Source organism: Corylus avellana, chromosome ca4, assembly GCF_901000735.1.
Source record: "Corylus avellana chromosome ca4, CavTom2PMs-1.0".
In the NCBI taxonomy this organism is placed as follows: domain Eukaryota; kingdom Viridiplantae; phylum Streptophyta; class Magnoliopsida; order Fagales; family Betulaceae; genus Corylus; species Corylus avellana.
The window spans coordinates 3342845-3355704 of record NC_081544.1 but is presented as its reverse complement, the minus strand read 5'-3'; the positions used below and the strand labels follow the sequence as shown (position 1 = coordinate 3355704).

Sequence of the window (12860 nt, the reverse complement as noted above, 5' to 3'; positions counted from 1 at the left end):
AACTCTAGTCATTGTAATAAGATATACCCTAGCCACTTATCAACACAATTTATCTAATAAATAAATAAAACTCTCCTTATCTTTTATTGGACTCATTGAATACTGTCGTGTTAGTTTATAGTTTATACAAACATGTGACGACATTTCATAAACATAATTCTTGTCATTATATATTTCCCACCCAAATAAAAGGGTATGTACTAGTAGTATTTGTACCAACCAAAAAGTTGTACTATCAGATTTTTTTAGGGTTTATTAAAAATTATTGGCCGTCTTAAAATTGTTTCAATATTATATAATTCTTCAATACCTTGAAAGCCAGGATGTCAAGATTCCAATTGAGGCTGCTGCCAAGGGCCTTGAAATATGAAGAATTAAACAGCAACCCTAGGGATTATTATTTGATCACAATGGGCCAGCCTGATCAAGGAGTCATAGTTGATGCTATCTTATCTTGTCTGATCATAGATTGACAGATCGAGAGAGAAAGGATCAACGCAAAAATAGTAGGAATCGGCATATTAGGATAATAGGGACTATAATGCGCAACGTGTAGTAAAATGGGATTAACTTTTGAGTCAATTTTTGACCCGCATCGCATCTCTTTGTGGGCTTTAAGCCAATAAAATATGATATGGGAATCAAAGCCACTAATATACGAGAATTGTTGAGAATGATGTTGTGAACTCTTTTTAACGAGACTTTTGCACGAAATCTTAGTTCAGTTTTGGTTGTCTTATAGAGTCGTGCCATGTGGACAGAAACAAAAAAAATCAGCCCTCAATAGACTCAGTTGAGGGCTCCCCCCCTCTCCTAAGAATTTTTACAGCCCCTATTATTAGACTGGCCGGCTGTATAAGGGTCCCCTCAACACTTTATGTTTGGTTGTCTAATAGAATGACTATTCTATTAGAAAAAACAAAAAATAAATTGCTTTTATTAAGAATGAAAGAATGTATAATAGAATATCTTTAATGTTAGAGTATATGATAATGATCTAACACATGGAATAGTCATTCCTCCATGGGTCATGAGAATGGCTATTCCAAGAAAAAATTTAGGGTAAGTTTGAAAATCATTTGATGAGGTTTAATAAATTAATGATTTTTTTTCTTCAATTTTTTCTTGTTGGATTTATAAAAATATATGATTTTTTGAGCTAAATTTTCTATCCTCTCTGTTTATTCTTGAATAATCTTGAGATAGTGATTTGAATGGTTATTCTGCTTATTCTTGAATGTCTCTTTTCTTATTAGCACTCTATTGTTTTTTGTCAAAATATAAACATAGTACTTTAGTAGATATTCAAAAGGAGTTAAAAAATAATGAGGTATATTGAAATTTTTTACCCATGAGTGCCCTCTAAATGTCCAATAATTCAATTGAAGAAATAGATCTACCTCTTTAAAATGTGATTCAGAATTACGTTTGTAAATATAACAATTTTTGGTTGAGAAATGCTATGGGTCAATAAGTTCTCTATATTTGACCTATATTTTCATATAAATTCAATAGATCAACTATTAGATTTGTGAGGTCTGCCATTGACTTATGTGGGATCTACATAAGTTCACAAATTTAATGGTTAATTGTAAGAAAATATAGGCCAAATATGAAAAAAATATTGACTTATAACATATCTCTTTTTTGTTTGCTTTTGTTTTACATAAACACGTGCACACATACACATATGAGAGAGAGAGAGAGAGAGAGAGAGAGAGACTATATGTACGTTAGCCTTCCCACACACACACACACACAAAAAAAAATTCCACATACCCTCCTCAAATTACCACACAATTGGTAATGTTCTCAAAACTTTCAATTGCGACAATGTTTTCTCGATCAAAACTACTAAACAATTGACAATGTCACCAAACAATTTTTTTTTTTTTTTTTTTAAAAAAAAAAATTTAAAAAAACCAAGGTGTCCATTTAAAAAAAAAAAAAAAAAAAAAATCCTTTTTTTAAGAAAAAAAATTTATTTATTTTTTCAAATTTATTAGAGTACCTTTTTTTTTTTCTTATTGAAAAACACTAAGGATAATTTTTGTCTTTTTGCTAGCATTGGATGGATATTGTCAATTTTTTGGTAGTTTAGGGGAGACATTATCGCAATTAAAAGTTTGAAGGAATATTATAATTTAGGTGGTAGTTTGAGAACGGTATGTGAATTTTTTTCAAAATTTTTAGTTCAGCCCTTGAGCATGAGAAGTGAAAAAACAAAAGAAAACTCAACTTTCAAATTTTTTAATTTAGAGAGGAGATCTAATCATCCAATATATTAAACATACACAGATCTTCGTGCAATGTGATCTCTATTAAATCTATAACTATGAATACTTATACTTGATCATTTTAAATTGGAAAATGATCCTAATTAATTAATTATTTCATAAAAGCAATAGATATATAAAAGGTGTTAGAATTAGTTTAGCCCTTGATGGGGTGGCTATTCACAAAGAGGAAAATGGATTTAAACTAGTGATCGTCACTTTATAAGGTGTGGTCTCTAATTGAAGTTGTCCCTTTGAGATGGGGTGGCTAATTAATTAGAGAAAGACTCTAATTATACAAATTTTGTCTTCCTACTTTATGTACTGCTTGGTCTTCTTATTTTAAGTTGCACGAGGAGGCCACATGCATTCCAATTGACTTTAATATGTGTCTATAAAATTACAACATAATTATATATTTACTTATATTTATATAATATATAGTGCCTTCCCAAGTACGCAATATTGACAAATATCACTTAAAAAAAAGAGAAAAAAAAAACACTAAATATTGTGATGATTAATTTTGAAGCACAAAGAGAGCCCTCGTTGTGCTTGTAACGTTTACTCGTTCTCTCTTTTCTTTAATTTGTTTTCTTCTAGATGGATTGTGGTATATTCCAATGCAATATGGTTAGTGAATTATATATATATATATAAAGGAAACAGTTCAGTCTCATTCATTAACAAACGAGCATAATTTAACGTGTATATATAATTATAAGAAACGGTATATATAATTATGTATATGCACAACAAAACAATTGAATACGTGCATATAGAAAATAGTGATTTGAGTTAAGTTGAGGGTGCAAATAAAAATGGTTGAATATAGAAGAATGCATGGCATTAGCGATTTGATTTGATGAGTCAAAGTTATTTAGTTATTCATGAAAGCGATCTAAATAAACTAATCACAACAAATGATTAATTAATTAATTTAAGAATGAAGATTTCCATTAATTAATACATCCAGAATCTCTCTCCAGCCTGTACCCCCGCGCTGCATGCTTTTGTACAGTTGTATATACTTTATAATTATCTGTAAGTAAATGTTCTACAAGTATATATATACATATATAAAACATGTTTTATTTTCATTAATATATGGTCATATACATCAAAGTTATGTCCTCATCAGCAAATATAAAGGAGTACTGCGAGTCGATGATTCATTTAACGGTTGAGATAGTGACAGCAAATAGAATCCAAAAAAAAAAAAAAAAAAGTGTCAATCGTGGGCTGCTATTCCACCTAAAACTAATTGAGGTTTAAAGTTTTTTATGGACTTCGACATCGCGCTTAGTAGGCTTGTTTTTAGAGTGGTCGCAAGGAGCTACATTGTATCACAACAATCCCTCCCCCACGATGATGCTTTTGTGACTCAATTTCATGACTTCTCGGCTTTGTTACCATTTGTCAGATCGGGAGCTGTCATTTCTCGTAAAACATTAGAGTGATAATTAATTAACAAGGAGCGGCATTGTCATGTTCCAACAAAAAAGATTTCTATAAGAGTGTCCAAATCATTTATTGGCCATAGAAATAGTTCAACCATCTCCAATAACTGGTATGGAGGTGGACAAACTACTCATTTGGCCACTTTCATTAACCAGTTTGAGGTGGCTAAACTAACCCTCGGTCACTAGATGGAGGTGGCTTGGCCACCCTAACAGCCATTCAACTCATTTTTTTTCTTTTTTCTTTTTTTTGATATACGTATTTGCTGTCATGAACTAATATCTGAGTCCAAAAATAAATACAATAAAAGTAAGTTAGGGATTAGGTCTTAATTAATTAGAGGTATAACCTGTCTCATGTTAAAGAGTCAATATTAATTAGATTGAGATTCTGTTAGCTTAAGGTACGAACTAACTAAAAATCAGTTTTTCAACGCCTTCTCTCTCTTGTTTAGAGAGAGAAACTCTGGGAAACCCTTAGGGTTTTTTTCCGCAGCCGCCTCCTAGTGAGGTCTTTCTCTCCGCCTTGTGCGGCCTTCCCGGGGTGGAGGAAAAGGTTTTTTGCCTTTTCCTTTCCCCCTCCCCTTCTTTTTTCCCTATTTGCTGTGTTTTTCGTTTGGGTTTCTTGTGTTTTGTTCTTTTTTTCTTGTGCAGATTCGAAGCCCGTCCAGCCACCGTCGTCGTTCGCGCCCGTCGCCCAGCCTGTCGCCGTTCAGTCCATCGTCGTCATCGTCGTCGCCGTTCACTGCTTTGCCGAAGTTCCTGGTTGTGGATCTGGTTTTTGGGGGTTTAGATTGGGTTTTTTCAAAACCCGATCTACTCTTCCACGCCGACCCATCCACCAATCGAGGCCTTCCACCATCCTCCCTGTCCTCCTAGCTCCCCTTTTCCGCCAGCCGATCCTCGTTCAGTCCACCGCTTGCCGGTGCCCGATCTGTTCTTCGGCTGGTTATCACTGCCCCTGCCCTTGTTTTGTTGTAATTTTCTTTTTTTGTTGTAATTTTCTTTTTGTTTTATTGTAATTTTAGTATTTTGCTGTTAGTATTGTTTTTTGTGGTTTTTTATCTCTCTGCCATGACTTGGTTTGATTTTGAGGAGGAGATTGATGTTGGTGGTCGTCCTATACCGGCTTCCTTTTGGTTCTATGCAGTGCCTACTCTGCAACAACTATTTAACAGTGGTTGTTGTTTTACCCGCAATGATCTCTTCACGGAGTTTATTTGCAATTTACACCGCCTTGTGCGGTCCTGGAATAGGCCCGGCTTGCTTATGATTCTTTTGGGATCATTGGTAATTACCATTGCCTGCTATTTGGTTCTTTTGGACTGGATCCAGAGTTTGTTCTTGTATTTGCATTGTTTTTTACCATTTGGGCTTTGTTGTTGGGGTGGCCTTCCCTTTAGTTTTTATTTCTGTGTTGTTTTAGTTTATTTTGGGTTTATTGTTGGGGAGCCCACCCCTTTTTCGTTTTCAGGATCTCCCACTTTCCTTTCCATTCGAATCAGAAGTGGAAAAGATCCTTCCCTGTAGCCCTTTTCTTATTCAATTAAAAAAAAAAAAAAAAAAAAAAAGGTACGAACTAACTTTCTTCAACAAAAAAATGTCTTGTGGCTTCAGCCAGTGTCCAGAGGGTACTAGCTAGATGTACTCTTTGATGGGGATTGTTGTGATTAATTAAGAAATCATCACCTTCTGCTAACATGTAATTAGTGACCCCTATGTTATACTTGAATAAGTTCTTTCATTCAAGTCTCTCTCTACGTACACATATATCTTTAATTCCTTTTTGCAAGGCCGGATTGGTTATGGAGTTATATATCTTTTTGCAAAATAAGGGAGAGGTCGTTAAAAGCTCTTAGTCCCAAAAGATCGGGGGCACCCCAAAGTCCAAGTTTGGCACTGGACACACTCTGACGCCTAAATTAATAAAAACACTTTGAAAAAACTGAATAAAGCTTACGTGAGTGTACCATTTTTATGGGAAAAAGCACTATGCCCAATATGGTAGCTAGCATTCATACCGATTAGGTATAGTAAGTCACAATTTACCATATTAATTGCATTAATAGCTATTGGAGAAGATCTTTGACAGGATAATTAGGGTATCACCAGGCATCTATCTCCTAGAGTTGGTTTATGGTGGATTCTGACGACCAAACCGATTAATGTGGTCATCGTCGGGAATCATATCATGACCGATCACATTATGAGTATTGTCTATTTGTATAATTATTTTATCATAATTAAATTTGACCACTCATTCATATTTTAAGTCTCTCGGAATAAAAGACTATGATTTCATCCCTCGCGGCGGCCGTGGGATAGAAAAATTAATGTGAAATATAATTAAGTTTATTATGGATTTTACTTTTCTCTCAAAAAAAATTTAATTTTTTTTTTTTCACTTTTATATCATATTAATCATTTCTTTTTCATTTTCTCCTCTCAAAACTCTTTACCAAACATACCTAATGTTTCACAGGTTTTTTATGGGCTAGTTTCCTATTAGTTTTTAGTTTTTTTTTTTTTGAAACATATCATACTCATTCATTAATAAAAGTTGCGAGCCTAAAGTTCTTACAAACAGAGCAAAAAGCTCTGAAGTAAATTATAGCCAAAGCTAAAGATACATTCATCAACAACAGACCAAATCAACCAAAACACAGCATCCGCTAACCTATGACTAAATATCATGTTGAAAACTCAGATCTGCATCAAACAGACACCATCTACTGCATAAGTAGCGCTTATTCCTCGGCCTTGAGAGCAAAACCCCCAAGCCGATACTTATTCCTCGGCCTTGAGAGCAAAACCCACAAGCCGATACTCATCCTCCTCGACTCTAAAGCCAGGATAAATTTCACATCCACAACCCAAAGGTTTGGACCAGTAATATCGGGCAGCAACCGGGCGCAACAAAGCAGGAGGAGAAAGCCTTATTACAAGCATAAATAAAACTATACAGGGAAATAAAGGGAACAATAAAACTAATGCAGGAAAATAAATTACAGCAAATAAAACCAAATACATGGGAACTCAAAGGACATACAAAACAGAAAAACAACAAAACAGGAAAATAAATGCGAAAAACACCTCAAAGCGGGTCACGGCAGCCGGAGGAGGCCGATTGCGAGCTGGCCGGAAACCGCCGCGGAAGGTGGCACAAAAAGCTTGGCGGGAGAGTAATACGGCAATGACGGTGGCTGTGGCGAAGCTGTAGCGGAGGTCGGTGACACCACACAAACAAACGGGGAGGAAGTTTAGTGAAAACTCCCAAAGCGATGCAGCCGAAAGAGAACACAAGCACAACAGAACAGAAAACACCAAAGACAGAAACAAACCTAAAACAAAAATCGGGAAGCAAGGAAGGGAGGAGGGATGCAGGCAACGGGCATCCCTCCTCCCCTAAGGCGGCGGCGCTCTAGAGGGGGCCTTAGGGTTTCTCAAATACGTATGTATAAATTTTCCATCAGTTTCCTATTAGTTTATAAGTTATCAAATAAAAAAAAATTATAATGTGCATCATTAATTATCTGGCACCCAGAGAACCATATCCATTTAGTATTAATTACTCGAGAAAGGTTTTGCTATAGCTTTTCTTATTTGTTAAGTCTTCCGCTGTTTATTAATGAAAGCTACTCATTCATTAAAAAAAAAAAAAATAAGTCTTTTTTTTTAGTTATTTAAACCCAACTTGTGGGCTTAGATCCACACTTCAAATTTGAATAAGATTTCAATATTTTTAGAGTTATTATACGTTTCTTCAACCATGCCAGCTAGGGTTTGTTTTCAACCTTATTCATTAATACTTTTTCTCTTCTTGAGTTACTTATTTTATTTTTTTATGAATTCTTCTTAAATTAATTATGTTACCTGTAAATGTTAGTATTAGCTTAGTCATTAGTGTGCCTAATTGGCCTAAAACAAGAGCCTAATTGCCCATTGATCAGGTGTAGCCTAGAGCAATATCCTTATATATTATTTGTCTCACGCTAGGAGACACAAGATCACTGACAAATTAATTAAGCTTTAATTTCTGATCGCCCTTGAAAAACAAAAACTTCTAATTAAATTAATCTTTATTATAAATTCATGCATATATAAATTAAAGACGTGTCGTAGAGCCTCCTCCTCTTGGCATGTAGGGCAGGGGTGGTGGCTTTGAAAGAAAACAGGTGCCCCTCTTGGCTCTATCCAAGAGGCACCATTTTCCCAAAAAAGAAGTGGATCTCTACAAGTTGTGGCGGCCGGCCAGGAAGTAAAAGGATATAGAAAATGTGATATGTCATATATATATATATATATATATATATATATATATATATCCGCATGCAAATTAAACAACAAAATCAGATTTCAATAGGTTTTCGATATCTAGCTCTCTACTCATGCTAAGATTTTATTCCTTCATCTCTCTCAACGTACATATATAATTTTAGTCCTAGATGACTCTAATACAACAATAGATCGTGCAATAATATTGGCCTGCACCCATTACAATATATATTAAAGATATCATAATGTTTACCAAAAAATGCTGCTGTTGATCTTTCTTTGGAATGAGCTGGGCAGCTAGCTAGCTAAGCTTTACGCGTGAAACTAACCGGGATTACAGGTTGGACTTGACGACCAGGTGTTCTTTCTTTGTGTTCATTTGATCAAGGCAATTTTACTCATAAAATGAGTTTCAGCTGGGTTGGATCAACCATACATGAGAGACTATCGTGCAGCCATTGTCAAAAATATCCAAATTCTTAGGTTTTTTTTCTTGTTAATTATCAATATGAAAAGAAAATGTGAATAGCTAGCTAGCAAGTATCATAGTATATATGATGCGGGAGGAAAAATAAATAAGTTTCTTGGCTCAAAGTCAGTTAAAATAGGGTTAACATTTAACGGAGCCTCAATTCCTTTTTTTTGCCATCCTTTTCTGACGTGATTGTTGATACAGTGAGATAATTGGTGAGACAAATCCGTACGTGCAGATTAATATACAAACAAATAATTATATACATAAATGTCCAATAGTGACGTGGAATATCGTGTCTATGATCCCATATATATATACACTTGCCTCTACAGAATGTAGCAAAGAAAATATGGTTCACTCCTTTCATATCAAAGGCATATATATAACTATCAGTGCAGACTAATTATATAAGCTCATGATCGTGTATATATATATGGGTGGTGGAATTTGTCTAACTTAGACAGTTGTCAGTTTCCTAGACCAGAAGACATCGCAAACCAAAGGTCATTGACTAAAGTATATATATATATATTGCTCTTCACTAGTCTAGCTAGTTTAATATAATTTTGTAGGGATGGTGCTATTTGCATACCTCATCTGCACAAATATTTATCTGCCAACTTAGATCATTTCTGAGTATGATTTACATAATATGAAAGGTATACACCAGAGGTAGCAATTCGTGTTTGTGCGTAGAGTTTGTATCATGTCAGGACATAAATATAAGACTACATAGGTCGATTTTAACCCGACATAGTTAATTAAACGGGTTAGTCTTTTCAACTCTTAACTCACTAATTTTGTGTTGGGTTCATGTCAAAATTCATGTCGGATTTGCATATTGGGTTTGGGTTGCGTTGAGTCATATGTATAAGATTATATAGGTTAATTAGTTCTAACCCGACCAGTTTAGTTAAACGTATTAGACCCCTAAACCCTAATCCTCTAATTTCGAGTTGAATTTGTTTCAAATTCGCGGGTCGTGTCAAAAATTGTCAAACCGTACACCAAAGATATGTATTTACATTCAAACCAAAAATGCCTAAACAATTAGAGTTAAAGTTGCTAATAAGGCTAAGAAGTTTTAGGCCTTAATAAAACTGGAGCTAGCCAAAACATGTGGGTACGTGGGGGCCTCAATGAGGTTACCTCTTAACAACCCTTCCTCTGGAGCCAATGAATTTACACCTGGATTCAGGTTTTATACCTAACACAGATTTGTCTAATTGTTGTATGTGATGATAATTAATGATATATGGGTTCTTATCAATGAGTTTCCAAGATTCAAAGGAAAAGTCGGCAGATTTCAATTGGAGGGAACAAAATATCCAGCAAAGAGATGCATTGTTTTCTTTCCAGGTAGTGTTGAGATGGTCAAACCTATTTCCTCCACTACCTTCACTGTGCTTAACATACTGATTTTTATATATAATTCCACAAGACCCCCCCACGTTCTCCCTCAATTGCCAACATTGGTTGAATCTATCCATTAAACCCTTCTCAGATTCTGACTTTTTTTTAATCACAAGTTTTAATCCCAGTTAGTCCCTTTCATAATATTCCTTGAATCATAAATATATCTTTCTGTGTCTTGTCTTTTAGCTAATGGAGAATTTGCATTACATTTTTTTATCATGGCTTTTATCTTTCTCTGAGTTGTCTTGGCCCCATCTTCTACATTGGTGCAGTCATGAGTTAGATCTTACTATAGGGAAGAGGTCCACCTCTAGCAGCTACCTGTTTTGTATAAATATGTCTTTAGATTGCCTAACATTCTAACAGCTTAATCAGCTACTCCTAACATTTTAACACTTGACAAAAACAGAGAAGCCTTTCTTTTCCAAAGGAGGAAATTATGAATCCTATGGGAGTCATCTCTGAGGGAGATCAATGGGGCTCTTTTAGTGGCACTTATGCTGCTGATGAGGCTGACTTTATGGCGCTGCTGCTTAATAATGCTTCGCTTCCAAGTGAGCTAACTCATGGGGATCATTTCCCTTCTAGTAGTACTTTTTGGCTTGGCCATGATTCATCATACCATTCTTCTGATCATGTGGCTAATACTAATTTTCATGGCTTTTCAAGCCAACAAAGCTACTACTTGAGTGATTCCCATCCAATTTTTGTATCCAATAACATGGATTTGTGCATGGGGGACGAGAAAAGCACCAACTCCTTTCTCATCGAAGGGGATCATGACTTCTTGAGCCAAGAGAAGAGTGATGGCAATATTGCAGAAGAGTCTTCTGGAGATGTTCCTGCAGCTGCTCTTCCTAAGAAGGATTTGCAGCTCAAAAGGAAATCTGAGATGCTCATTTCAGAATCAATCCAGGAAGATAAGTCTGACAACCCACCTGAGAATTCTAAGAAAAGATCAAGGAGTTCTGGAGATGTGAGTACAATAACAAGCTTTTCACCTTCTTATATATTTACATTAATTGTGCTACCTTTTTGCAGGGTGATATATATATATATGTTTTGTATATTTCCTAATGGAATTTGATTAATATATTTCATCAAATAATATTTAGGTTCAGAAGAACAAGAGGAATGTAAGATCGAAAAAGAATCAGAAAACAAGCAACAATGAAGAAGAAAGTATTAGTGCTGGCCTTAATGGGCGGGGCTGGAGCAGCTGCTCCTCTGAGGATGACTGCAACACTTCACGTTCGAGTGTGAAAGGGCCTACTTCTCATGACTTGAATGGGAAGAAAAGAGCCAGTAGGGGGTCAGCCACTGACCCCCAGAGCCTCTATGCAAGGGTAAGTCCCCCGTATTCGTATACCTAACTTTTTATGCAAAAGTTGCCCGCGACGTTAAGCTCAAATGGTTGACTCGTTCAAGTCCTGATCACACGGTTCTTACAGGCAGAGTCGTGTATCTAGGAAAATGATCATTTCCATTTCAAATGAACTGAATAATATCCAATTAGTTATAGTGGAGGGGTGTTTTTATCTTTTCACTTTTTGAGAGGACACAAATACTCTTCACTATAACTAACTAGATATTATCCGGTTCATTTGAAATAAAGAGGATCCTAATTCGTGTGTGTGGGGTTTACCCGACATGTAAAATAATTGATATTTCCTTTCTATCTTGCAGAAAAGAAGAGAGAGAATAAATGAGAGGCTGAGAATTCTACAGAACCTCATCCCTAATGGAACAAAAGTAAGCAGATTTCTCCATAAACTGCAACTATTTCTCTATTAGTCTGAGGTGTACTTGGAATTCATGTATGTGCTTGATTCTTTGGTTGCAGGTTGATATTAGCACAATGCTTGAGGAAGCTGTCCAATATGTGAAGTTTTTACAGCTCCAAATTAAGGTGATAACACTTAAAACAGAATCCTTTTTATTAAACAACTGAAAATCAGCTTGTTAATCTAATCTTTTGTTTTCTTTTTGGACCCCTGTAGCTATTGAGCTCTGATGATCTATGGATGTATTCTCCCATTGCTTACAATGGAATGGACATTGGACTACTTGATCTGAAAATCAACCCACCCAGACAATCTTCATAGGATAAAAGAATGGGGTGATGAGCATGCAGGATTGCTATTCCTCATCATGGGCTTATATGTATATGGATTTATCAAGTCCATTTTGAGGGGAAATTTAATGACACAGATTTAATTAAATTACCATTTTCTGTCTGGTTTGTTCTTAATGCAACAGACATGATATGAGCAGAATGATTCTTTTTTTTTTTTCAATGAGAATAAATGTAACCTCTTACATGAAAACTATTATTATCTACTGATTAGGGTGGCTGAATTAATAAGTAATTGTGAATATTCTGCTCAAATAATTTGATAAGTAGAGAGAATGTCTTATAATTACTTTATTAAAAGTGTGTGAACATTCGAACTTAATTAAATATTTAGGTCAACTAATGATTCAACACTATAATATTCTATGTTAACTTCACAGGAGAATGTGGCAGGCACAAACTCAAACTTCACTAGGAAAAGATGTCAATTGATTAACAAATTAATCACCCCTTACCAACCTGAGGACAATCTGTATTTGTGCATATGCTACCAATAAATCTTAAAAGGCTGTGAAAAGGAGTTGGGTGCTAATTAGAATAACCTAAAAATAAGTGAAACTTAATAAATTAAGAAACAAATTAAGTTTAATTGCTCCAATGGGAAGAGAAGTGAGGGAGTGAAGTTCAGGAATGATGAGATTGCTGATAAAAAATTCACAGTATAATCTAATTGCTGATGTGATTAAGTGATCAAATTCTATTGCATACAAGATTTTAAATGAGACCAAGATTTACATAATTTAACTTGGAAGCCTATGTCTATAGCTAGGCAAAGCACAAGGGAAGAAATGCCCAATTTTTTTTCCTTAAGTTTCTTTGTCGAA

At 35.1% G+C, this 12860-nt stretch overlaps 1 protein-coding gene across 1 annotated transcript in view; it reads left to right on the top strand.

Annotated features, from left to right (window-relative positions):
- LOC132177271 (transcription factor bHLH84-like) overlaps nt 1-12031 on the top strand; it is a 23504-nt gene extending 11473 nt beyond the window's left edge. The window contains exons 2-8 of the mRNA XM_059589521.1: nt 4391-4684; nt 4779-5026; nt 10312-10878; nt 11018-11248; nt 11589-11654; nt 11746-11811; nt 11903-12031. Coding sequence (XP_059445504.1) covers nt 4391-4684; nt 4779-5026; nt 10312-10878; nt 11018-11248; nt 11589-11654; nt 11746-11811; nt 11903-12007 — 1577 coding nt within the window. The 3' untranslated portion in view covers nt 12008-12031. The remainder of the gene's footprint in view (nt 1-4390; nt 4685-4778; nt 5027-10311; nt 10879-11017; nt 11249-11588; nt 11655-11745; nt 11812-11902) is intronic.
- The last annotated feature ends 829 nt before the right edge of the window (nt 12032-12860 follow it).